General features: G+C 36.0%; 1 protein-coding gene across 1 annotated transcript; it reads left to right on the plus strand.

Moving 5' to 3' along the window:
- Positions 1-656: 656 nt before the first annotated feature.
- Positions 657-26148, plus strand: LOC115968032. The gene is made up of 5 exons (XM_031087221.1): positions 657-1805; positions 1878-2059; positions 2827-2973; positions 24416-24585; positions 25439-26148. The coding sequence occupies exons 1-4, from the start codon at positions 663-665 to the stop codon at positions 24441-24443; spliced, it is 1500 nt and encodes a 499-aa protein (XP_030943081.1). The 5' UTR covers positions 657-662; the 3' UTR covers positions 24444-24585; positions 25439-26148.
- The last annotated feature ends 1837 nt before the right edge of the window (positions 26149-27985 follow it).

Below are 27985 nucleotides of genomic sequence, written 5' to 3' on the forward strand. Positions count from 1 at the left end.
ATTTAAGGTAGTAAGTTGTTACAAGATACTACTAGTAGGCAAAAAAGTATTTTAATGGTCTGTTTAAATTAGAAGTAATAACAATTTACTACATAAAATTTGTTGTAAAAATGTTTTGAAGTAGCACTTTTTTTGAAAAATAGTCAAAGACCACATTGTAATATGTACCTTTTCTCTCTCTTCTTGCAAACAATGTATTTTTATTGCGAGTTTATATTTGATTTTTTCTTTCTTTCTTTTTTTTTTTTTAAATTATAAAAACGTCTGCGTTTTGAAATTTATTCAAAATTGTCAAAAATCGGTTGAACCGCCCTGGTTCATGGTTCTCCAAATAAAACTGTGTTCCGGTTAAAGTTGCACTTATTTATTTTTTTACTGATAACCGGACTGGATTAGTGGCCAGTTTCCGGTTGAACCATGATATTTATGCCCCGAGAACCGGTCGTGTGAAAAATAATTGGAGATACGACCGAGTCCGACAATATTAATCTGCATTACATATATGTAGAACAAACGGAACCCTAACCCTAAATCCAAATACTAATCGATCTGAGCCAGCGGCCGCCTCTCTCTCTCAACTTTCATCCCGAATCCCAACCCCAAAACTGTTACCCTTAGATCATTTTTAAAGAAAGGCTCACATCTAAGAGAAAGGTTCGGCGATGCTACCGAAGCGACCGCCACAATATCTATTGCCAGGGAGACCGAATGAATATAAGATCGCTGTCTGTGGGTATACGTCGGATTCGGGGGGTAAAAATCTACAGGCAGAATGGTATTCCATTAAGGTTCCGAACCCAGACCCACACCAATACTCAGACTACCTATCCTTAATCGGAAAGATGGCAATTTATCCCTCAATCGCAAAGAGAAAAATGGGTCCATTTTCTTCGTCAAAGAAAAAAAAAAAGGTAAAAATTAATCCTCCTTCGGCAAAGGCAAATGAAAAGGGAACAATTGAGACGGAACCGCTCCATCCGTTTTCGGTAGACAGGATGATGCACCAAAGCACGCAACATGCATTCGTTGACTTTATGGATCCGCTCGACTATGGACGGTCCCTTGGCGGCCTGGATCCAGTTGATTCTGATAGTGATGGTGACGGTGCTCATCCATTCGAATCCGGAAGATATGGTAAAGTGGGCTTCTTAGATGCTGGTTGGAAAGCTCTTCCGCACAGGACTATGACTTTTCCTAATAGGTACAACCCTCAATCGGTAGCCATCGGCAATACGTTATATGTGTTGGGTGGTTTTTCCAGATCTCAATTTTCAGCCGAAGCAGCTGCAAAAAGGGTTGGCTGGATGGAGTCTTGTAACCCCTACTCGGGATGGAAACCCTTGCCCAATCCTCCATCTGGTTTTTCATTTAACGATGATCCTCTCATTTGCACTGCTCTTGATGATGAAGAAAAGATTCTTGTAGCTCAATATAATCATGTCGATATGAACTGTGATTCTGCTAAATTCTATGTTTATGATGTGATGATACAACGTTGGACAACACTTGAGCCTCCGGTGCGCAAGCTATTTGCTCGGTATCCTGACCGGACTGGTAGAAGATCTGTAGCTGTTGGTCATACTCTGTATTGGGGTTTGTTTGAAGACGAGGATATCAATGTACAAGCTTACGATCTAAAAAAGGATATTTGGTTCCACGGCAGTTTCAACATTCGCCCTGTTCTTGGGAAAGATGAATTTCTGGCTGATAATGTATTTCCAGCATCACCTCCTTTGCTTCATTTGGCTAATCAGAGATTCTGTCTTTTCTTGCTCACCTCCATCTATGATGAGAAAAACTGCGAAGTTAGTAATCTTTACCTTAATTGTCTCATACTTGATGTTTCTCCGATTAATGATGAGGGTGATAATCACCAGCACGATTACTATGACCATGTCTGTTACAAAGTCCATGGTGATGTCAATGTCGATGACAAGGAGGACAATGCCAATTACCATGTCCATTTTCATGACCATTTCTGGAGGCTGAGTATTTCCTTTGTGTCCATACACAAGTATCCCTTGGTTAATCCCATACAGCTCTTGGATGCTGTGGTTCAGTAAGTTAATTGCTTTCTCTCTATTACCCTTTTCTCTGTCTTGCCAAATAATTTTTGTGTATTATGTCTTTTTTTTTTAATTGCTGAAGCAGAGAGTGGTACCAAATATATATCCACTGACCATTGATCTTACAAAGCCTATATAATATTTGCCACCTCCAGTGGGACCTATCATCAGAAAAAAATAAAAAAGTTCAAGCTTGTGTTCATTTAATTTTTTCGAACACATGCCGAGCTCGAGCTCATTACCAACCAAGTTTATATGTTTAAGCTTGACTCATTTTCTTGTCGAGCAAACTCAAGTTATTCATGAGCTACTTGATTAACTTACTCTTTACCTATATATTGTGAAACCATGAATAAAATGTTTTACCTCTTCACAATTCTATGAATTTTACTACAAATAGATTGTTTAGATTACCAATAAACTACAAATAGTAATTTAGTATTATATGAATCTATTGACGAACTTATATGATCTAATTTCAAGTCTATGTACGTTTATACATATAAACATATAATATTATATATAGTTAAATTGAGTTTTCATATTCACGAGCTTGTTCGCAAATACATTCTTATGTTTGATAGTCGAGCCTAAACTTAAGGCTTGAACTTGACTTTCTTTCTAAACAAATGAACATAAATTAACTTATTTTTTTTGGCCGAGCTCAATACAACCTTTTTCATTTACAGCCCTTCCTATCCGATGTGCATCTAAAAATAATGTTATGTTTAGTCATTTATGTGTGAGTGCTAACTTGCAGGAAGCACCTACCGATGCACCCACTGCTGCCTGAACTAGAATTTTCTCAAGATCAACGTTTTGATCCACTGTTGCCCGAACTAGAATTTTCTCAGGATCAATATTTTGATTGGTTTGATAAGGGAAACATCTCCTATCCTTTAAATAGGTATACTCTATTCCATGTTTTTACACTTTACAGTTTACACTCTTAAAGACTCCTAAGGAACATTTAAAGAAAAAAAATTTAGGCTGAAGACTAAAGTGCAAAATGCACCCCTGAAGTTTGGTGGTATTTTGAAAACGAACCCTATCATTTTAGAATTTAGATTTCCTTAGCTAACGAGATATACCATTTTGATCGTTAGCCCCTCTATCTATTTCTTGCTAATGTGTCTATTGAGTGACACAATATATGGAAACATGCATTACTTGGTCCAATTAAATGGTTACACATGGATTTTGAATATTCCATGTAATTAAATGATCTAAAAAAACTATTAAGATTTAAAATAAATCCAAAAATCTAATAAAATAAAATATTTTTAAATTTTAGCTAAAATGAACAATTTGAGAAAATTCAAGCACAATGAACATGATATACAAACTAGGGCTATTTAGAAACTTGACAAACCTGACTCACCTTATTTGACCTAAACACCCACGGGCGGATCCGATACCCATCCGAGTCCAGTGGCAGGTCTACAACCTTGAAATAATTGAGATATCAAGTTTAAGTTTGGGCCCCAAGATACCAAAAGGACGCAAGAAGATTATTATTTAGTATTATTTATGTTTACATGTCAATTGTATTTTTATGTTTAATTAAGGTCCTAGTAGTTTATTGGGCTATTAGTATTTTAATTTGGAAGAAAGGTTATTTTCGTAATAAAGCAATTAGGGTTTTCTAGTCAATTAGGACTAGGGTTTAGCAATCATTTATAACAACCTATTGTATTCCTTGAGGAGATAGTTGATATTTTGATGAATGAAAAAATGGCAATTTGGTCTTTCTTTTGGTCTGGTGCTAACTCCAAGTCTAACTTAGGTGCTAACTCCTAGTGATTTTCCTGCTTAGTGCTGATTCTAAGCCAGGCCTAGGTGCTGAGTCCTAGGTCATCTCTTTATTTTTCCATTGTTTTAATTATGTTCTGGTTGTCCTGCGTCAGTTTTGGTATTAGAGCAAACACCAATTTGTTTGAAGCTTCATTGTAGTCAATCCAGAACCAGAAAAATATCACCAAAAAAAAAAAAAAAAAAAAAAAACTCCATTCACCGTATTTTTTTCTACCACCAAAAGGTTACCCAACAAACCCCACGGCCAGACTTGGTCAGGTTCTTTCAAGAAGTTTCTTTGCATGCCACCACCCATTGGAATGCCAACACTTCCATCCCTCGTCTGTCAGATCGCACCACAGTGAACCCCACCACCATCCTCTTCTTGATATTTCGCCACCATGACCCTCAATTGCCTAGCACCATGCCTCCGCAATCCCTCCATAAACTAGCGATTCCATCTCAAAGGTAACAATAACTAGCCTTTTATTTAATTTAAAAAACCCATCACCTTATTTTATGTTCAAACTCTTCCCGATCATTTTTAGTTTGCAACCCCACAGTGTTTTCCCACTAAGAACAACTTGACCCAGCCCATCTAAAATAAAGAAATCAAATTGAAACCCATTAAACTCAAGGATGTTAATTCCGTACCATACCGGCCGGTACGGTCGGAATTTTTCGTGCCGGTGCCTGGACCGGTACAGAAACTGGGTTGATTCGTACCGTCTTAAATACCGGTGTGTTTCGGCTTGTTTCGGCCATTTCGGCGAATTCCGGTGCTTTTCAAGTGGTATCTTCGTTCCGGACCAATACAAACTGAAATGGGTTTTCATAAAAAAAATTGCTACTTACAGCGCCTCTTCACCATTATTGAACCTTCATCCACCAGTGAAATATTGTTAGATCTTGAGGCTTGAGCTCGCTGCCATCACATAGTAGCTTCTTGAGTTTTCTTCTCTTCCTCGTTGTCACTCTCTTTCTTTTGGCATTTCTGGTCTGGGTTTCTAAACAAAATGTTAGCAGAGAAACCCAGAGGACAGAGATGAGATGACTTCCACTTTTTTTACGCCTACCCACTTTCTGCTTCTTACTACAAGGTTTTTTTTTTTTTTTTTTAATTATTATTTAACAAAAGTTATTAAGGGGCGGACAAACCAACGTGGTTTATCTGCCCCTAGTTTACAGCTGACTCTTCTTTTCTTTTTGACCACTCAGAAGTCTTATTATGGTTTTTAATTTTTTTTTTATAATTATTATTGAGTAGTGAAATGGGCTAGGCAATAGCTTAAAATAATTTGAACAAAAGAGGTAAAAAATTGAAATGTAAATAAATATATTAATTTATATAGAATTTGTCACTTTAAAATTATATATATATATATATATATATTAGCGGTAATCCCGAAACAGTACACCGGTATTGACCAGTACCCGAAATATATCGTACCGCTGGCTAAACCGGTATAACCTCCGGTACGGTATTGACACCCTTGATTAAACTACCTAACCCAGCCAAAACAACAAAACTCATTGTACATAGTCACACAAGCCAATGACCGGACCCATTTCATTAACAAGACCCCAAGCCCAACTTTATACCCAAACCCTTAGCTCCGGTTTCAAATAAAGAAATCAATCGATACAGTCTTTTGCCTTTAATTGACAAACCATCAGCCCCACCAAGCCCACTCATCACTAGTGTTCCAACTGTCAAGTTTTACTTGGTAAAGCCACGATAGTGCCTTCTTTAGTGGGCCATACTTAGTAAGTCAATTTTGTAAAATCTTTTTGCCCCAGTAGGCTATGGTAATATCATAAGCTCCTTATTTTGATGGTTGTAAAACTAATCCACGGGATTTTGTCAACTGGATGAATGGGGTGGAGCAATTCTTTGAGCAAGCAAATTTTGCAGATAACAAAAAGGTTAGGTATGCAAAGTTGAAGTTAAGAGGTGGAGCACAAATGTTTTGGGAGGATCTTGAATATTTCCGCTATCTAAAGTATGAACCTGCCATTAGTGTGTGGGAAGATATGAAAGAAATGCTTTGTGATGAGTATTTGTCACTATACTTTCGAGCTAAGTATCTAACCCAATCTTAGTGTGATACTTTTCAAGTTGAAGCAAATACAATCAATCCCTATCCCATTTCATGTCCTCTGTGCATTGTTGAACAATCTACCAAGGAATTAAAGGAATGATCTGAAAAGTTCATGAAAGATGTTTAAGACATGATTGCTCAAATGAAGCAAATGAAGACTCAAATCGATTCAATTAGGAAACCAAGGATAATTGATCACAATGAAATTATTGCTACCCCTATAGAAGACAACATTGATGATGATATCTCGGTTGTGGAGAATCCTCAAGCAACACCAAAGCCTTATGTTGACAAAGACGTACATGCCTCGACAAGTGTTGCTTTAACATGTGTGCAAGGAAACGAATCTACTGAAGAGTAACAAGGAGAAGAGATGATTTCTAAAGAGAGTATTATGTTAGAGGGTGCACGTGATATGATATTGGAAGCTAATGTTTGATCAGCCTTCCATGGTGCATGAAGACAAACAGTTTGCTAAAGTGAAGAAAGTAGATAACATAGTGCTTCCAATGATTCAAGATAAGATTATGTTGATTCCACACATTGATTTTGTTATTCCAGAAGAGTTTGACATGGTGGAATTCAAGGTTTTTCTTTTCTCTATGCTCCCTAAGGTGATTCCAGACTTGAAGCAAGTGTTACTTGTCAGCATCCTAATTCTTCAATGCTTTAGAACTCGAGGTCGAGTTTTCTTTAACTAGAGGTGAATGGTGCGAGAGATGCAAGAATATTATTATTTAGTATTACTTATGTTTACAATTCAATTGTATTTTTATGTTGAAGGTCCTAGTAGTTTATTAGACTATTAGTATTTTAATTTGGAAGTAAGGTTATTTTCGTAATAAGGCAATTAGGGTTTCCTAGTCAATTAGAACTAGGGTTTAGCAATCCTTTATAAGCAACCTATTGTACTCCTTGAGGAGATAGTTGATATTTTGATGAATGAAAAAATGGCAATTTGGTCTCTCTTTTGGTCTAGTGCTGACTCCAGGTCTACCTTAGGTGTTAACTCCTAGTGGTTTTCCCTTTTGGTGCTGACTCCAAGCCAGGCCTAGGTGTTGACTCCTAAGTCATTTCTTTATTTTTCCATTGTTTTAATTTTGTTCTGGTTGTCCTGCGTTAGTTCCTTTACTCATTTTCCAATTCCCAAGCCCACCCACATGAAACAATTGACTTTCCCACCTACTTAATTTATATTCTTTTGTTATGTACATTTATTCTTCTTCCAATCATTTTTTTGTATCTTCTCATCTTCTTCTTCCTTCTTTTTTTTTTTTTTTCTTTTTTTCCCTCTCACAAGGCCACATGAAGCAGAAGAATGGCGGCCAGCTACCCATTTTGGCCTGTTTCGACAGTTGTTTCTACTGGAATCAGACCGATTCTGTCGTTTTGGTTCCCGTTTCTGCCAGAATCGGGCCGAATCAGCGTGAATCGAAAAAAGAAAAATAAAAAAGGGGGGCGAATCGGAGCATTTGACGCTAGACGCCATGTCAAGACAAGTTTAGTGCGAGTGCGATGACCCTATAGCTGTAGCCGTGCTTTCTTGGAGTACATGTGGTTTCGTGACTCCAACATTCCTTCCATGTCCAAAATCAATAAAGTTATGGTGTCAACAGATTGGGAGGAGCATTTCTTAGATGTGACCTAAGGGATTCTTCCTAGGGTGGAGACGGATCATTGTCCTCTTCTAATGGAGGTGGGAGGCATGTCGAGGAGGAAGAGTTCTTTTAAATTTGAAAATATGTGGCTAAAAGTAGGGGGTTTTGTGGATAAGGTTCGTCAATAGTGGAATGATTATCACTTTATGGGGGCCCCTTAGTTATGTTTTAGCTTGTAAGCTAAAGGCTCTTAAGGGGATCTGAAGCATAGGAACAAGCATGCTTTTGGGAATGTGTCTTTTAGGAAAAAATGCTTATTGACTGAGCTTTTAGACATTGATATGAGAGAAGGGATGTAGGTTTTGACCCAAGCGGACAGAGATAGACAAGTTGTGGTTAAAGCTGATATAGATTATTTGGCTTCTTTGGAAGAGATTTCTTAGAGTAGAAATCTAAGGCTTTGTTTATTAAAGGAGATAACAACACTCAGTTTTTTCATAGACTTGTTAGCTCTCATAGGTTAACCAATCAGATTAAGGGAGTGGAAGTTGAGGGTGTTCTTTATGAGGACAAGCCAAAAGTTACGGATCAGGTGGTGGATTTTTATAAGAAATTATATCAGGAACCAGAGTCTTGGAGGCCTACTATTGTTAGCTTAGACTTTGAATGTTTAGACGAATCAGAGAGGTAATCTCTAGAGAGGGAGCTTGAGGCTCTTAAGGAGGCTGAAGTTGATAAGGCCCTTAGTCCTAATGGGTTTACTATGGCTTTCTTTCAAAAATGTTGGAGTGTGCGAGAAGGGGATGTCTTGGCTTTTTCGTAAGTTTTCATAGATAGTGTATCTTTGAGAAGTCTTTCAATGCCACTTTTCTATGTTTGATACCCAAGAAGGCCAATGCAATCAATATGAAAGACTTCGTCCTTTAATTTTTGTGGGTAGCCTATATAAATTTTTGGTTAAGGTGTTGGCACATAGACTCCACAGGGTTCTAAATAAGCTAATATTTGTTTCTTAGAATTCTTCTATTGGAGGGAGATAGATCCTTGATTTAGTTGTTATTGCAAATAAATGCTTAGATAGTAGAATGAAGAGTGATGTTCCCTATGTTATTGTTAAGCTGGACATTGAGAAGGCTTATGACCATGTGAACTGGATGAAGGCTTGTATTTCTATAGTTAGATTCTCAGTTCTTGTCAATGGGTCTCGTGGTTTTTTTGGTAGTTCACATGGTCTCCGTCAAAGGGATCCCTTGTCTCTACTTCTATTCCTCTTGATTATGGTGGTGTTGAGTATGTTGTTGAAGAGAATGGAAGTTGGTGGTTTTCTTTGTGGTTTTCAAACGGGGTCTCATATGCGAGGGGGTTTGAATATTTCTCATCTTCTTTTTGCTATTAACACTATCTTATTTTGTGATTCTTCCAGGGAACAATTATTATACATACAAATGATGTTAATTTCCTTTAAACCTATTACAGGCTTGAAAATCAATGTTGGCAAGAGTGAGATTGTTCTAGTCGGTGAAGTAGGGAATTTGAATGTTTTGGCTTGAGTTTTATGTTGCAAGGTGGGTAGCTTGCCTATGATTTATTTGGGTAGGCCTACCTTCTTAGGGCTCATTATAAGGGTTTGTCAATATGGAATCCTATTATAGAAAAGATGGAGAGGAGGCTTTCTGGTTGGAAACATCTATATATGTCGAAAGGTGGCTGACTTAATTTGTTAAAAAGTACTCTCTTGAGTCTTCCCACCTACCTTTTATCAATGTTTACTACCCCTCAAGCTGTGGTAGCTAGATTACAAAGGATTAAGAGGAATTTCCTTTGGGGGGGCTTTGAGGATGTTTTAAAATATCCTTTGGTTGCTTGGAACAAGGTTTGTTTGCTAGTGGAGGAAGGTGGATTGGCTATGGCATTTTGGGAAGGAAAGTAACAGGTTATGGCATCAAGTTATAGCAACCAAATATGGATAGGCTAAAGGAGGGTGATGCACTAGAGGTGTAAGAGGTATTCATGGGTGTGGGGTGTGAAAGAGCATTAGGGAAGGAGCAGGGAGTTTCTTTGGACAAATAGTATGTAATGTGGGGAGGGTCATCGTATTAGGTTCTAGCATGATCCTTGAAGTGGGCATACTCCTCTTAAGGATATTTCTCCAGATCTGTTGGTTGGTTCTTTTTCTTAAGAAGCTTGGATTTTTGACCTAGTAGTATTTGCATCAAAAGGGGGAACTAGGAGCTGGAATTTACAATTCTGTCGAGCTTTTCAGGATTAGGAGATGGAAAATGTTTTTTTTAGCTTCTTTATTCCTCTATGTTGAGGGGTGAGGGGGATGATAACCTGACTTGGGAGTTGAGTCAAACTAGTGTGTTTGATGTGCTTGATGTACGCCCTTACTATAATTTGTTGCCTGGTCCTCTCACTGATGTGTTTACTTGGAAGTGCATTTGGTGTGCAAAGATGCCTAAACAGGTGTCTTTCTTTTTATGGACAATTGCTAGGGGTGGGAATAGTCATCATTGATAATCTAGTTAAGAGAGGTTAGTCCCTGGTTAGTTGGTGTTGCTTGTGTCGTTGTGATGGGGAATATGTAGATCATCTTCTACTCCACTATAAGTTTTCTCATGTTTTATGGAGTGAAGTTTTTGAGGTGTTTGGGATTCAGTGGGTAATGCTAGAAACGGTTAGCTCTCTTCTTTTTTCTTTAAGAAATTGGTTTGGACAGCCCTTGTCAACTGTATGAAATATGGTCTCGGAATGTTTAACGTGGTTAGTTTGGCAAGAACATAATACCCGTGCCTTAGAAGACAATGAGAGACTCTTAGACCTCTTAAAATTGCTTCTCTTTGGTGCTTTGTTTTAGTGGACTCGTATTTGGGGTTTTACGCATTCTGTTTCAATTTCTGAATTCTTACAATCTATTAGCTTTAGTTCTTGAACTTTTTGTATTTGTTTCTTGTTCCAAGTGTTCACCATTGTGAACACGATTTCCAGTTCTTTCAATAAAGGTCTTATTGTCTACCAAAAAAAAAAACATTTTGCTTCAACCTTTTAGATCATATCTATATTATTCAACCATCTCAAATTCTCATTTCTTAGGTTGTATCATTCTTCTTCAATTCTTAAGCCCAATCTATCGTCATCGCAATCATAGCGTCACCAACTCACCCACGATGCCCATTCGCCTTCGTTGCTGACTCACCATGGCGTGTAATAGGTTATTATTTTTCTCTCTCACAGTTTGATTTTCATTTTCATCTCTCCCTCTTTCTTCGCTTCAAACTTTCAATCTCATAGATCTCTAGGTTTGTAGTCTTGTTGGTGCTATTTGATTTCGATTTTGTTATTTCAGTCTCATAGGTCTTTGGATTGTGGATGTCTGCCACTATATTTCTCTCTGCCTCTGTTTGTGTTCTTCACTACTTTGGGTTAATGATTGTGACTTTGTGGATCATTAAACTTTCAGTGTTTTTTGATTTAATTTCTCTAGGTTTTTCATTTAGACCCGAAGTCACTCGAAAACTATGACCTACCCAACCAAGTATTCGGTCAGAAAGGGGTCCATTTTTCATTCACCTGATTCAATTGGGTCGGGTACGGGTTAACCCCAAACCTGATCTGACCCAACCCGTGGACAACCCTAATACAAACCCAAAAAAATCAGACTTGGTCTTCGTATGAACATAATGAACAATTCAAACACATAAAATTTGAACCAACAACAAATCGATTTCCTCATAAAAAATCAAAAACATAAAATTTGAATCTAAAATTATAGAACCCTAGCAAATTGAACTGTCAAAGCAACCTAGTTTGAATCATCAATTCCAATGATCTCATCAAAGTCAACCAAACCATCAAAGCACACTCATTGAATCAAACCCATTCACAAGAGCACCACCCACCTAACAAAAATCCATTTGTCGTGAGCACCTTCTCTTCACCAAACAACAAACCCATCTACAAGATAACCTAAGCCAAACAACAGACCCACCCAAAAAAAATCCTAGCAAACCCATCCTCTCATTTGTCGTTGTGACTCATTAGAACACAAAACCCAAATCCAAACACAACCCCAACCCCAACCTCCCTTTCAAGTCGAAGCAAGTGGTGGAGAAGCCAAGGTATAGTGGCAGTGGCAAGGGGGTGGCAAGAACAATGGCAGCAAACAATGGTCACAAAGGAGATTAAGCTTGATGTAGCTTGGTTGCAACAAATCAAGAAGGCCATGGAGAACTCTTGAGAAGGCCGTGGTGGTTTAGTCAAATGACGAGGTGGTGGTGGCTGCGAACGGTGGATGAGCTGGGAGTCTTCGCCATGGTGGTTCAGTTGAGAGAGAGAGAGAGAGAGTGATCAAACAAGGAGAAAGGGGGATATGGCTAGGGTTATAGTTATTTTGATCAATACCCATTTGGATTTTAAGCTATTTGATCAATACCCATTTGCTATTCTTTTTTGGCTGTCTCTATCTCATGTGTGTGTTTTGATGAATGTTTCCTTAATAAATAAATAATAATAATAAAGGATTGATAAGATAAAATTTAATCCAATTAATTTAATAGATTTTAAAGATTTATTTAAAAATTTTATAGATTTTTTAATGTTAGTTACATGTAATTATAAAATCCATGTGTTACCATTTAATTGGGCCAACTAATACTTGTCAGTCTAATGTGGCATTTAACGGACACATTAGCAAAAAATGGACGAAAGGGCTAATGATCAAAATTCAAAACGATATACTTCCTCCGTCTCACTTTGTTTATCCTCTATTCCATTTTGGAATGTCTCAAAATATTGTCCTGTTTCTAAAAATAAAAGTCATTAATTTACTAATATTCCTATTATACCCCTATTAATTAACTAATTCAATTTTTTGATAAATTTATTTAAGGGTAATTTTGGAAACTTATATATTTTTAAAAAGTAGACAAAATAATAAATGATGTTCCCTTAAAAAGTTTGACTTTTCAAACAAGACAAACAAAGTGGGACGGAGGGAGTATCACTTTAGGTAAGGAAATCCCAATTCTGAAATGATAGGACTCATTCTCAAAATACCCCTAAACTTTAGGGGTGTATTTTTCACTTTAGCCTTTTATATATTTGCAGATTGGTGCAAGTGTTTGATATTATGCATGCACATTTTTGTTAGTATTTTTTGCTTCACTTTCACCCAACATATTAATTACTTTTGCATACAAGGTTTTTGAACTGGTTAATATACTATACCCTCCTGTCTTTTCCTCTGCTGTGAGGTTAAATCAGATTTTATCCCCATATCTAGTATGTACTATGAGATAGAATCTAATAGAGACAGACACATGCAATGTGATGTGCCATATATATGGGTTCAAATGCTTCACTTATTAGATTTACAAACTTTGAATGTGATGTGGGTAATTTTGTGGTAAAGTGGATGATTAGGATCGATTAAGATAGATAAATTGAGTATCTTCTAGTCATCCCCTAAGCAATATCTAGGGTTTATGGCGTTATCATGTTATAGGACAAAATACTTTTGCATAGATATGGGGTACCACACTTAGCCCAGATTAATATGGGAACATGAAGATCAGTTGATCAATAACAAAACAAGTAGGAAAAAAAAAAACGATTTAAAAAAAAATTAATAAAAAGCAATAAAAATACTACCATCTTTCAAACAAATTAATGCTTACAAATGGTGTAAATCGAAATTACAATAATGAAATGAGATCATAGTGAAAGAAAGATAATAAGATTGAAGTTAAAAAGGACTGAAGATCAATTTCTAGGCTCAGGCAGTGATGTGAACCCCGTCAAGAATAATGAGACCCAACAACAAAAGGGAACCCAAGATCGTTCTATGGACAGATTCAAATGGGAGACCTCGACCCGTTGTTTATGGAAGATGCCACAAACGGTGGTAAAAACTCCGTTTGATAAGTCGAGATGAATGCCACGGAAATTCCCGATAAGTTCGAGTAGTTCTTCAAAGAACCAAAGAGAATAAACCTCACAAGTTTTATCAATAATATCTGAAAAACGTTTACAGACTTAGATAACTATTTAAGGGCTCCTTAAAACTTGACAGACAAGAAAATATATTCTAAAATAACTCCTAATTGATACCTAACCATATTAGGAATAAATTTTGACCTAAAAAGCATTAAATGCACCTAAAATCAAGGAAATAAATCACCTAAACCTAGAATAACGTTTTTTACATAGACCCAAAATATTTCATACCAATTCTTAGCCTTGACCGGATCCTTCTAGAACTTGAATCAAGTTGACGATTTTTTGTTGCCCACGTGGATCATGCTCAATGGGCCTCCATGAATTTGCTTGAGCCCATAACTCTTAGATGAGTCCGTTAAGTACATCCTTGAACTTCTTTACTCGTGCTCTCGTAACCGGCCCAATTGGTACTTGAACGAGATCCTTTGAAACGGTGCCTTGATCTCCATCATTTCCCTTCTCTTGAAAAGGATTTGCCCTCAAATCATCACATACATCAAAAGGACTCAAATCAGTAACATTAAAAGTGGCACTTACATCGTACTCACCAGGTAAATCTATCTTGTAAGTGTTGTCATTGATACGCTTGAGGACTTGGAAGGGACCATCTCCTCTTGGGAGCAATTTAGAACATCTTTTCGCCGGGAATCTTTCTTTTCTCATATGCAGCCAAACCCAATCTTCGGGTTCAAAAATCAGTTTGCGACGTCCGTTGTTGGCTTGTGTGGCATATTGCTCCGTTCTTCGCTCAATGTTGAGTCTTGCTTTCTCATGAATCTGCTTCACAAAGTCAGCTTTCTTTTTGCCATCTAAATTAACGTACTCCGTCAAAGGTAAAGGAGATAAATCCAATGGAGTTAAAGAATTAAACCCATACACAATTTCAAATGGCGAAAATTTGGTAGCAGAATGAACAGCTCTATTATATGCAAACTCAACATGTGGTAAACATTCTTCCCATGTTTTGATGTTCTTTCTAATGATTGCCCTCAATAGAGTAGACAAAGTCCTATTTACTATTTCAGTTTAACCATCAGTTTGTGGATGACAAGTAGTGGAAAACAATAGCTTAATACCTAGCTTACACCACAAAGTCTTCCAAAAATAGCTCAAGAACTTAGCATCTCTATCCGAAACAATTGTCCTAGGCATGCCATGTAATCTCACAATCTCTCTAAAGAACAAATCAGCAACATGTGAAGCGTTATCCGTTTTGTGACATCGAATAAAATGTGCCATTTTAGAAAATCTATCCACAACCACAAAAATTGAATCTCTTCCACGTTTAGTCCTAGGCAATCCTAACACAAAATCCATTGAAATATCAATCCAAGGCTCACTAGGAACTGGTAAAGGAGTATACAAACCGTTGGGCTGCACTTTGGATTTAGCTTGCCTACATGTGACACATCTACCACAAATCCATTCGACATCTCGTTTCATGTGAGGCCAATAGAAGTGTTCCTGCAAAATAGCTAAAGTCTTTGCAACTCCAAACTGTCCCATTAATCCCCCACCATGTGATTCCTGCACTAATAACTCCCTCATAGAACAATTCGGCACGCATAGCTTATTTTCTCGAAATAGGAATCCATTAAGCTTAAAGAACTTACCAAAGGCGATTTTCTCACAAGATCGATATTCCTCACAAAATTCGTGGTCTTCAGCATATAATTCTTTCATGTGTTCAAAACCAAGCAATTTTGCATCAAGTGTGGAGAGTAAGGCATACCTGCGAGAAAGTGCATCGACGACTACATTCTCCTTACCTTGCTTGTACCGAATGACGTATGGAAACATCTCTATGAACTCCACCCATCGCACATGCCTTTTGTTTAGCTTGTGTTGGCCCTTCAAGTGTTTCAAGGACTCATGATCGGTGTGAATCACGAATTCCTTAGGCCATAGGTAGTGCTGCCACGTCACTAAAACCCGAATCAATGCATACAACTCCTTGTCATAAGTTGGGTAGTTTAAGGCTGCCTCGTTGAGTTTCTCACTGAAGTAAGCAATTGGTCGTCCTTCTTGCATAAGAACGACTCCTATACCAATACCTGAAGCATCACATTCAATTTCAAACGTTTTAGAAAAGTTGGGCAAAGACAACAAAGGTGCGTTAGTCAACTTCTCTTTGATTAATTGAAATGCCTTCTCTTGTTCTTCTCCCCACCGAAATCCAACGTTCTTCTTGATCACTTCGATAAGCAGTGCGGCTAAGCTACTGAAGTCCTTCACGAACCGCCAGTAGAAACTAGCAAGTCCATGAAAACTACGAACATAACCTACACTTGTGGGACTCGGCCAATCTTGGATTACACGTACCTTCTCTTCATCAACCTGTATACCTTGTGCACTAACAACAAATCCCAAAAATACAAGCTTATCGATGAAAAAAGTGCACTTCTTTAAATTAGCAAACAACCTTTCTTTCCTTAGCACATCTAAAACAGATTTCAAATGTTGATCGTCTATGTTTTTGTTATAAATGAGTATATCATCAAAATAGACAATAACAAATATGCCTATAAATGCACGCAAAACATGGTTCATAAGTCTCATAAAGGTGCTCGGAGCATTATTCAAACCAAAAGGCATAACTAACCATTCATACAAACCATATTTTGTTTTAAAGACGGTTTTCCATTCATCTCCTTCTTTTATCTTAATTTGATGATAACCACTTTTTAAATCAATCTTAGAAAATATGCAAGAACCATGCAGCTCATCTAACATATCATCTAAGCGTGGGATAGCATGACGATACTTTACCGTTATGTTGTTGATGGCTCGGCAATCAACGCACATTCTCCATGTCCCATCCTTCTTAGGTACAAGTAAGACCGAAACCGTACATGGGCTCATGCTTTCCCTCACGTGCTCTTTCTCCAACAATTCACTTACCTGCCGTTGAAGCTCCTTTGTCTCCTCGAGATTGCTCCTATAAGCTAGTCGGTTTGGAATGATTGCATCGGGAGCAAAATCAATTTGATGTTCAATCCCTCGGCTTGGAGGTAACCCATGTGGTGTTTCCTCGGGGAAGACATCCTCGTACTCCTGCAAAAGAGAAACAATAGAACTAGGCAAAGCAAGGTCAAGTTCGTTAGTGTTTAAAAGTGTCTTTTTGTACAAAAGTACAATCATCAGCTTATTTGAAAACATTGCTCGCTTGATCTCACTCACTTTTGCATAGAAATTCTTTTGTTTTCTCTCTGATTTTCTCTCAAGGGCTGAACTTTGATTTTCTTTTTCTCCCTCATTTTTCTCGGCCTCTCTCTGATTTTCACTCTTTTTCTTTTGCTCACTCTCTTTCTTTTGATCACTCTTCTTTTGTAATCTTACTTGATCCTTGTATGCTTGCTGCGGTGTCAATGGTACAAGAGTGATTGATCGTTGATTAAGTACAAAAGAGTACTTGTTTGTAAAGCCATCATGCTTCACTTGCCTATCGAACTGCCATGGACGCCCTAGCAATAAGTGTCCCGCTTGCATCGATACTACATCACACAACACTTCATCTTCATATTTACCAATTCGAAATGCAACTAACACTTGCTTGTTCACCCTGATCTCACCACTATTATTTAGCCATTGCAACTTGTACGGTCTAGGGTGCTTTACCATGGGCAATCCCAATTTCTCCACCATAATTGTGCTTGCAACATTAGTACAACTACCACCATCAATAATCACACTACATACCTTGTCTTTAACGTAGCACCTAGTGTGAAAGATGTTCTCCTGCTGTATTTCATCAACTTCTTTTGCTTGCAAGCTCAATGCTCTCCTCGCCACCAATGTCAATGCGCCAGGGGCTAAATACTCCTCCTCGGAAACATCCTCTAATGGCGGCAGGTCGTCAGTGTCCGAATCATCATCATCGGTCACAATTTCACCATTGGCTTGCAACACCATGACTTGCTTGTTTGGACATTGACTTGCTATATGGCCCCTACCCTGACATCTAAAACATTTAATATTACGATTCCTAGAGGTAGAGGCTTCGGTTTTACCTTGAGGAACGTGGCTGGTGGTCGTGGACTTGGGCTCGAGTTTGGGCATTTGTGACTTGTCCAGCGGCTTAGCATGACTCGATTTTCAAGAGGTAGAACTAGAGTTATGGCCTGCACGTGTCCCATTCCCTCTCTTGAGTTGTTTCACTTTGATAGCCATATGCACCATATCTTCCGATTCCACATAATGCTGCATCTCTACCTTATCATGAATCTCCCGGTTTAAGCCAAGCAAAAATCTAGCCATTGTAGCCTCTCAATCCTCCTCTACATTAGTGCAGATCATAGCAATCTCCATCTCCTTGTAGTAGTCCTCTACGCTTCGACTCCCTTGTCTAAGACCTTGTAGCTTTTTGTACAACTCTCAGTAGTAGTAACTTGGAACGAATCGCTTTCTCATCACTACTTTCATCTCCTCCCATGTGTCTGTTGGGTGTTCTCTATTCCACCTCCTATTTTTCACAAGCTGATCCCACCAAGTAATAGCATATTCAGAAAATTTAATCATGGCTAATTTTACCTTCTTTGTCTCGGAGTAATTGTGGCAATCAAACACGAACTCCATCTTCTTCTCCCACTCAAGATATGCCTTAGGATCAAACCTACCTTGAAAGGACGGAATCTTCATCTTAGTACCACCCAAGTTGTTATCTTCGCGATTCCTAGCTTCTCTAAATCTTCCTCCATGTCTCCTATTGCTAACAATGGAATCCCAATCTTCTTCTCCATCAAAACCAGACCCATAACGCTCTTCATCCTCCTCCATCGGTGGAACTCTTTCCCTTCTACGCAAATTACGACCGTTTTGTGGTTGCTCCTCACGTCTATTCTCCATCTAATCTATTCGTTCGTGAACCTGCGCCATCTCCATCTTCATCACACGTCTCATCTCACTCATCATGGCCTCCAAAAACATTTTCGGATCAGCCAATTTTGTATCATTTTTGGCAATGCTCTTACTATTATCGTGAGACATGATTGCTACAAAAAAAAGGTTAGAAGAAAAAAAAAAAAAAAAAAAAAAAAAAAAAAAGGAACCTCACAAATCACTCCCTTACGTGTTTACACTCAAGAATGTGGATCACTCTCCACTCGTGTTTCACTCAAAATAATATGGCTTTTACCCTCTGATGTTCTCACCACTCTTGCCTTTTTCCACTCGATAATTCTCTTTCAGTTCTTTTGAAACTAAACAAACAACTCAAAATTTCCAGTAACAATTCACCAAGAACTAATTAAGGAATCTCAAATTTGAACGTAAGGAATATGAAAATTTTCATATTAGAATTAGAAGGAATATGGCAGTTTTGGAATTTTGGAAGCACAGAATAGTTTTTTTTTTTTTTTTTTAATGATTAGCAACTAGCTTTTGAGAATAATGAAATAAGATTTCGAAATAACTAAGAGATGTGAGACCAGACCAATAGTTTAGACGTCAACAAGACAAACAAAGATTGAATAGATAGGGTAAAGGAAATTCGGTTAAAAAGAGATAAATATGTTAAAGGATAGGCAAACCTGAACTAGAAACCTTGCTCTGATACCAAATGATGTGAACCCCGTCAAGAATAACGAGACCCAACAACGAAAGGGAACCCAAGATCATTCTATGGACAGATTCAAATGGGAGACCTCGACCCGTTGTTTATGACAAACAAGAATCTCGATATAAGGAAGACGCCACAAACGGTGGTGGAAACTCTGTTTGATAAGTCGAGATGAACGCCACGGGAATTCCCGATAAGTTCGAGTAGTTCTTCAAAGAACCAAAGAAAATAAACCTCACAAGTTTTATCAATAATATCTGAAAAACGTTTACAGACTTAGATGACTATTTAAGGGCTCTTTAAAACTTGACAGACAAGAAAATATATTCTAAAATAACTCCTAATTGATACCTAACCATATTAGGAATAAAGTTTGACCTAAAAAGCATTAAATGCACCTAAAAACAAGGAAATAAATCACCTAAACCTAGAATAACGTTTTTTACATAGACCCAAAATATTTCATGCCAATTCTTAGTCTTGACCGGATCCTTCTAGAACTTGAATCAAGTTGACGATTTTTTGTTACCCACGTAGATCATGCTCAATGGGCCTCCATGAATTTGCTTGAACCCATAACTCTTGAATGAGTTCGTTGAGTACATCCTTGAACTTCTTTACTCGTGCTCTCGTAACCGGCCCAATTGGTATTTGAACGAGATTCTTCGAAGCGGTGCCTTGATCTTTATCAGGCAGTCAGGCTGCCTACAATGACCCTAGAATCCTAGACCTTCATCTTCCATATACAAGTAAATCTTTTTTTTTGCTGAACATATACAAGTAAATCTTAACCATCCAATTTCAATCAAGTTTACATGATGCTATAAAATGCTAGAGCCATAACAATAAATAAAACATAGCAGAGACAGTGTCTTATAATAGCAGACAGGCTGAACCTAATTGCCAATCAACTAATAGGCATTCATTGCATTAGCTGTCATATAGCTACATCATTTTTGCTCCATGTTTAATGTGGTTATTAACTTGTTATAATAAATTGCTAGATGTTGCTTTCTTATTTGAAATTTTAAATAGCAACATTTTTTCTACTATTGACACCTTGTAGTGATTGTAGTTTGAGGTTCTTATTGTAATTATGAGCTAATTACCACCATCTACCAAAAAAAAAAAAAAAAAAAATTCTAAAATAACTCTCTTTTTCCCCTTTTGGGTATTTGAATTAAATTGGTTTTGGTTATCTTTCTATTATTGATGAGGCTAAGCATAACTGCTATACAATATGAGATTGAAATTTCTATTGGTAAAATAACCTATGAAGCACGGGTGCGTTTTCGGTTTCGGGTGCGGATGCGGGTGCGAGACTCGGCAATTTTTGAAAAAGTTGGGTGTGGGTGCGACGGGGTGCGGCGATTAAAAAATTATTAAAAATATTTTCATTTTTATTTTCTATATATTTTTACTATTAAAATATTCTTAAAAAACACATTACTATGCCTTGATTCACAAAACAAAGAAAGAAGAAGGTAAGAAACACAAAACAAAAAAGAAAACACAAAAGAAGCAACAAATATTCAGAATAAAATTAAGGAATGACAGATTTAGGATGTTTGGGCCTCATTCAAAGCTAATTTTGGATGTTCTGGCATGATTCAAGGCCGATTTCGACCATTTCGGTCCGTTTCGGCCTTTTCGGTCGCCAGCCAGTACGACCCGATTCAGCTGATACGACTTGATTCTGGCCGAATCTTCCTGGTTCAGCGCGAATCAAGCCAAGTCGGCGTGAATCCATGAAAAAAAAAAAAAAAAAAAGCTCAAACGTGGCACCAATGCGCAGACAGCCGTGTCGGACTCCAATGCGGCACCTCCCAGCCGCGTTTGTGCTTCATAGAATTTTTTTTTTTTTTTTTTTTTTTTTTTTTTTTTGCTAATTACCTACCATGAGTAATTGATGTCATTGTTGACATTGACACCTTCGTAAAACTTATACCACAACAAACTTTTTTTTTTTTTTCTCTCTCTCTTTTTGGAATACATTAGATAGGCTCATAGGCATTAGGACGGAGGTTAAAACATTCCTGATACTTATGCCACAACAAAAAATATTCATTTCTCTTAGAAATAAATTAGATAGTGATTAGAACTTTGATTGAAAATTCTTACTATAAATGACAACTGTGTTTCTTGATAGTTATTTTAATGTAAGATATACTTAGGGAAGGGTATTTCTAAATTTGCTTTAAGCATAGGGTAGGATATATAATTAAGGGGAATTTATTGACAAAGACATTTTCCTAAATATGTGTTTGTCGTCCGATATCTAAGCCCATCCAGCCATCTAGGATACCTGATGCTGGCACAACCTGTACAGAGTGAATGTTACACCTCCCAAATGCTAGTGCTCTTACAAGGCATCTATGCCATTAATGGGAAAACCCCAAAACTAACTAGTCAATTTCGTTTGCACTGGACCAGAGTCAGTAGGGGCCACTCCACCTTGTCCCACGGTTCTGCAAGAGGGACCCTACTAATAAGTTTCGCACCACTGGTCATCTCAGAGAAAAAAACCTCTATATTAGGATAGGACCAAGGGTACTTTCAGGGAGCCCTAATACCAAAAAAGGGCAAGAGTGGTTCGGAGGCAAAGATAACTCTGAACTTCACCGACACAAACTAGAGACAACAGAACCAAGGGAGGACAAAGGTGTTAACTTCTGTCCCTCATTCTTCGGTATAAATAGGGCACAACCCAAGGAAAAGTGACCTCACAAGGCAAAGGAGCACAGTATTTGAAGAGAAAGTGGGAGTAATAGAGGAGTGGGTGAAAGTAATAGTCACTGTTAACTTACTAAGTAGAAAGTAGCAATCTCAGGAGGTTCTATGGAGTAAATTAGCCACTCTTCTCTTAGTGGACACATTTGGTCCTAGATTCCAAACTCCACAAGTTGGAGTCCGTAGGCTCTGTGACCCATTTGTTCCCTTGTACTTATTTAAAAGCTATCCTGATGGTTGGGAATTTTTGCTTGTGTGCTGATTTGTCTAGTAATACAGATCATATCTTCTTTGAGGTAAGACCAAGCCTAGCTCACCCATCTTTCTACCCTAACCATAGGAAAAGGCTCATTCCTTGAAATTAGATTTGGGCCAACCGGACTCCCCAAAAAGGCCCCTTTCACATGTTTGGTTAGTTGAAAAGAAAAATAATTTTTCAAAAACAAAAAGGAAAAAAATTGTTTGCAAATAGTTTTTTTTAGAGAAAGTTCAAAAGAAAAAAAAAAAAAAAATGAAGTATTCACAACATATTGTCTATTCGCTCCAATAAGGAAAAAAAAAAAGTTATCAAATATACCTAAAGAGTCCTAAAGAGTTTGAGGAATAGTAATGGTAAAGTGAAGAATTATGGGGAAGAAGAAGAGTTAAGAAAGGGAGAAGGGTGAGAACAATTATTGTATTCATCGTGGTAGTCCAATAGACTTTCAAGATTTTTTTTTTGGTTATAAAAGTTTAAAGTTAAGCTATATGTCAAGTGAAAACCGAATACTCAAGAGATTATCATTATTTTTTATTCCAAATATAAACTAAATGAGTTAAGAGTTCGAATTTGGTAGGGATGGGATGTAAAACTTATGTTTTACACCATCCAATATGAAATTGCTACATCAGTATTTTATTTAAAATTTAATATATCCTATCATGCCTAATAACACCATATCAGCCTTTTACTTTAAACCTGAAATATGGTGTTTATTGAAATGTTATCTTCTTGTTTTTTATAAGGAAAAATTGAAATGTTCTCTTGTATGATCAAAATGTATTTTTGTTTTATAGTAATATGATAATGTGACATATCTTTATTCAAGAGCATAAACCGTGTAAACCAAAGGGTTTACACCAAATCCTTATAAAGTTTAATATCAAAGAGTTTAGCTACATTCAATGAAAGTTATGAGCATGCATAAGCAAATATTTTTTTTTTTTTTTTTTTGGATACAAGATAGGATTCTACTCTAGCTTAATCTATATGTATATGTGTGTGAAACTCCCTCTTAGAAACTTGTTATGTGATGCTTCTACAAACAATATTTATTATGATTGCTTACATTCAATTATAGATATATATCAAATATAATCAATTATTACAATTCCGATTCATAAGTTAAAGCCTTCCTATAGAATATGTAAAGTCATAGTGCACTATTGAATATTTTAATATTTATATATTTAGTATTGTAAAAAAGGTTGAAAAACAAAGTAGGAAAAAAGAATGATGATGCGGTCAATGATATCAATAAGAGCATAACAACATAAAATGTTAAAAGACTAATAACATGGTTGATGATGTCTTTTTTTTCTTTTTCTCTTTTTTAGAAGAATCAATGACATGGTTGATGATGTCAATAAGAGAATAGCAACATAAAATGTTATTCTTATATTCTTCTATAATTGTATCTATCTATTATATTGTATACTATAAAAGTTGAATTTTAAAACTGGTGGATGCATACAACAATTACATGTGTCTCTTTCTCATAGTATATTTGGACAAACCATGCAACATGGCATACAATAATTGGTACATGTAAATTTTGTTGGTGATATGCTTGCCATGTGTCAATATATTTATTAAATTACATTAGATGCTAAATTGTTTCCTCAAATCCCTCCCATTAAATCCTATTCCTAATTTACCGCTAATTTTATGCTAATGACACCCAAATTGATATGCCCTTCAATATCCACAATTAGCTACTTAAAAGAAAATTCATTTCTTTCCTCTTTTTTTTTTTTCCCCCTCTTCAGTTACACCATTCTTTCCTCTGTTTTTTGGTATGCAAATTTGTGAGTCATATTCCTAATTAGCACACATTTGCATAAATAGTAGCGTTTTATTGGTTAGAAGATTTAGAAGAGTCATGTCAGCAATCTTCTAGGTGGAACTAATAATTTCTCCTCTATTCCTATACACTAACTATCGTTTTATTTTATTTAAAAAAAAAAAAAAAAAAAAACATTTTGGTAGAAATTATTGTCCAAGCATGCATTAAATGACTTCCTAAAAATAAATTATGTATAACGAAAAGTAAGGGTCACTCAAGAAAAATTCAATCAAAATCCTGAAATTTCTTCGATCTCTCAATCTGTCTAAAATACATAGTTCATGCTCTATATTTAAAGCCATGGAAGGTATTCTCTCTCTATCTCTCTGTTACCTGATCAAGATGTAATAGTTTTCTTTCTCATCTGAAATTATGGTAATACGAAGAGCGGATTCAAAGTTGATTCGGATTTGAATTTGAGATCTTTCATCTAAATATTGTTTTTATTTTGTCTTATGATGTGCAGTAGTGCAGGTTATATGACTGAGATTTGAGCATGATGATTTCTGGCCAAAGAAAGACAATTGGTGAAAAGAAATCATCGGCAAAATACCAATTTGGTATACATTATTGTCCTACTAGTAAAGTACTTCCTAAAAAAAATATTTGGTCAAGACATGGCACAAATTCAAGAAGGTGTGGATTCAAAGGTTAATTTGGATTTGAATTCGAAATCTTTTATATATATATATATATATATATATATATATGTATGTATGTATGTATGTATGTATATTTTTAAATTAATATATATGTTGTGTGATTTAGCATGATGATTTTGACTAAAGGTGATGATTGGTGAAAAGAGTCAAACGTCTTTATCTATACGAACTACCAAGTGTTGCACTAATTAGACAAACCAAATATTATTATGGTATCACTAATGATCAAAACTAAATATTTGTAACATAAGAAGAAATAAAAGTAAAATTTATTATATAGCCAATTATATATCTAATCTAAAAAATAGCAATAAATCTAATGCTCAAATGAGGAAAAATTGACAATTATAAATTAATTTTTTATCATGATCTAGTAAATTGTTACTTGTTATTACTAGCAGACAAAAAAATAATTTCAATGATAGATACGGTAATTTCAATGCTGTAATAATCTGTCATTTATGATTTGTTGTAAAAGTATTATAAACATAGCATTTCTAAAATAAAAAATAAAAAAAAGGATAAATTACAAAATATATCCCTAAAGTTTGTTCTGAAAGTATTATAAACATAGCATTTATAAAATAAATAAAAAAAAAGGATAAATTACAAAGTATATCCCTAAAATTTAAAATTGCTTAGAATTTACACTTTGATATTTGAAAAAAATGAATTTTACACCCTAAAATTTAGTACCATTAGCAAAACTTCACGCTCAGTTAGTGCTGTTAAGTGACAAGATAGCCTGCTATTGTGTTTTTTTCTTTGCCAAATCAGCACTACAAAACAACACCATGTCACTTAAGTAACATCGTTTCACATTACAGCAACCCAATTCCCAAATCAAAACCCCCATGAACTCTGCAGACAAACCCATCGTGAACCCATCAAGATCCGCGGTGGTGGCGACGGCAAGTTTCTCTTCGCTTTCTTTCTCTTGTGCTTTTTTCTTGCCATTGTTGGATTTGGATTTGTTGGGGTTTTTTTCGTTACTGGGATTATTGGTGGGTTTTTGTCGCCGTCGAGCCACCGCCATCAAGCTGAAGTAGATCTCTCACGGTCTCACCATCACCGGCAACCTAGAACGAACAAGATGGAGAGGTTTTGTGGGTGGAGAAACAAAGAGGTATGGGTTTCAGCTGGTTTCTTTGGAATAGGTTTTTTTATTTTTGGTCGCTGCACTTTGTTTGTGGGTTTTTAGCAAGTTTATTTGTGGATTTTGGGAGTGCCCACTTGAGTCTCCAATAGGCAATTGCCTTGGTGAATCGTCCCACACACCTTACGTGCCACCAGGACTCCACACGCACCAGTTTGCACTGATAGCCTCAATCATGTTTCCCCATGCAGTGACATCTCCTCTACTTATGCCATGAGTCATTTGTATCTTGTCAATGGCAGTCTGCTCCACTAAGATAGATGAAATTTTATTAGACATGAATTTTAAAGAGTGTTTCTGTGTCTTTGCTTCCATTGAGTTGTATAATCATGGGATGCCTTATCGAGTGAAGCCAGATCAGTAATGTAGTTTTTAATTTATTTGGAGATAAAATTAAAAGGAAATGATTTTTTTTTTCTTTATGCCACAAGGATCTACCATGGAAGTTATTTTGGAATGAGTCTTTGATTTCTGGTAATGGGTCGTGTTGCAGATGGTTTTGTGTTTTGAGTTTGGGCAAAAGCATTTTGGGAGGTTGATTTGGCAAAAACAATACACATCACGCCACCTTGTCACTTAATAGCTAAAACAAATTGAGGGTGATAATGTTTTATTAACGAAACCAAATTTCTTGGTGTAAAATCTATTTTTTCAAACATCGAGGGGTAAAATTTAAATAATTCCAAACTTCAGAATGTATTTTGCAATTTACCACAAAAAAAAAAAAAAAATCAAATAATTACAACTTAAATGGATTCTATTAATTTCTTTTGAGACTCTGATATTTCATAGGTCAATGATGTCTTTCATTTAAATCTCTATTTGGTAGCAAATTGAAAATTCAATTACTTTTTATATAAGGTTGAATTCAAATTTAACCCAGTATAATTCTAAGTAATGTTATATCATTTAATAACTTCCATCGGATGTGAATTTTAACAAATTTACTATTAGATTAAATTTTCTTCTAATATTCTATATTTTTGCAAAATTTTAAAATAATATGAGATCAATAACTATGTATCAATGAAATGTAAAAATTATAAGATTTTGTATTAAAAATTATGCATAAAAGATGAGTTTCTAGATCAAAGAAAAAAATAGTATTCGATTAGCACGAAACTTGGTATGCATGTTAAGAATATAGAAAATATGTAGTCCAACAATTAGATTTTAAAAAAAAATAATTCAATAAATTTTTTTTAAAATAGTATAACATTATTTAAAGTTACATCAAGTGTAGTGTAACTTGAACTCAGAATCACTCAACTGACCTTCGATGCTATCAATTATTACATAAAATGTATCAGAAGATTCCATTGAATTTCATTAACATGGAAGTAAGGTCTCTTTAAAAAAAGACGTAAAATCTCATATATTATAACATTTCATTTTCAAAATTTAAATCCTTTACGCTTTTAGTTGCACACTTTATAAAGCATGCAATCACAATAAAGTTTATTGAGATATTAGATCTCTAGTTCTTATATCACCAGAAAAATGAGACATCTCAGCTTCTCAAGATGGAGAACCAACACTCAACATTATTCAGAAGGTTCTCAAAAAAAAATAATAATAATAATAATAAAAATTACATTCAGAAGGTGAAGAGAATATCTGATATTGCCACCATTTCGACTATAGTTAGATTTGACTAATCCTTATGTTTTATAAACTTCCCCTATAGTCTTTCTTTTTTGGGGGCGGGGCAGCTACCACTTGTTTCCTTTTACATAACATATTTGATACTACTACCATTATTAACCATCCCAATTAAAACAAAAAAGCAAAGGTTGTGTAGAATTTTTCCTCCTGGTCAGCTTTGATTAGGTGGTCAACTTGGACCAACATATTGGCCTCGGTGTGGAATTTTATTTATGAAGAATCCTAACGAATTATTTGAGCATTGAACAAATATATTAGTTTATGTAGCTACAAGCCTATAATCTCAAAATGATATACCAGCATACACTAATACCAAATTATTTCATTTTATAGTCAAATTGAAACGACATCCAATACAGTATTGATTTATGACTACTATGCGTTAGGCTATTGAGTGGGAAGACCAATGAGAATCACTAACCTAGTCATCAAGTGAACTTTGTAATTTATCGGATTTTGACATTTACAACTTTTCTTTTCAATGGGGATGATAAATTCTAATCAGGTTCAGCTACTAATTAAAATAAAATTACAAAAAATAATAATAATAACT

This window comes from Quercus lobata, chromosome 11 (genome assembly GCF_001633185.2).
Source record: "Quercus lobata isolate SW786 chromosome 11, ValleyOak3.0 Primary Assembly, whole genome shotgun sequence".
NCBI lineage: Eukaryota > Viridiplantae > Streptophyta > Magnoliopsida > Fagales > Fagaceae > Quercus > Quercus lobata.

Bases quoted from the DNA above. Each gene is read 5' to 3' on its own strand.
- LOC115968032 (XM_031087221.1), top strand. From the start codon at position 663: ATGCTACCGAAGCGACCGCCACAATATCTATTGCCAGGGAGACCGAAT. The intron at 2,060-2,826 runs GTAAGTTAATTG...GCTAACTTGCAG, and splicing joins CTCTTGGATGCTGTGGTTCA to GAAGCACCTACCGATGCACC. The intron at 2,974-24,415 runs GTATACTCTATT...TATGATGTGCAG, and splicing joins ATCTCCTATCCTTTAAATAG to TAGTGCAGGTTATATGACTG.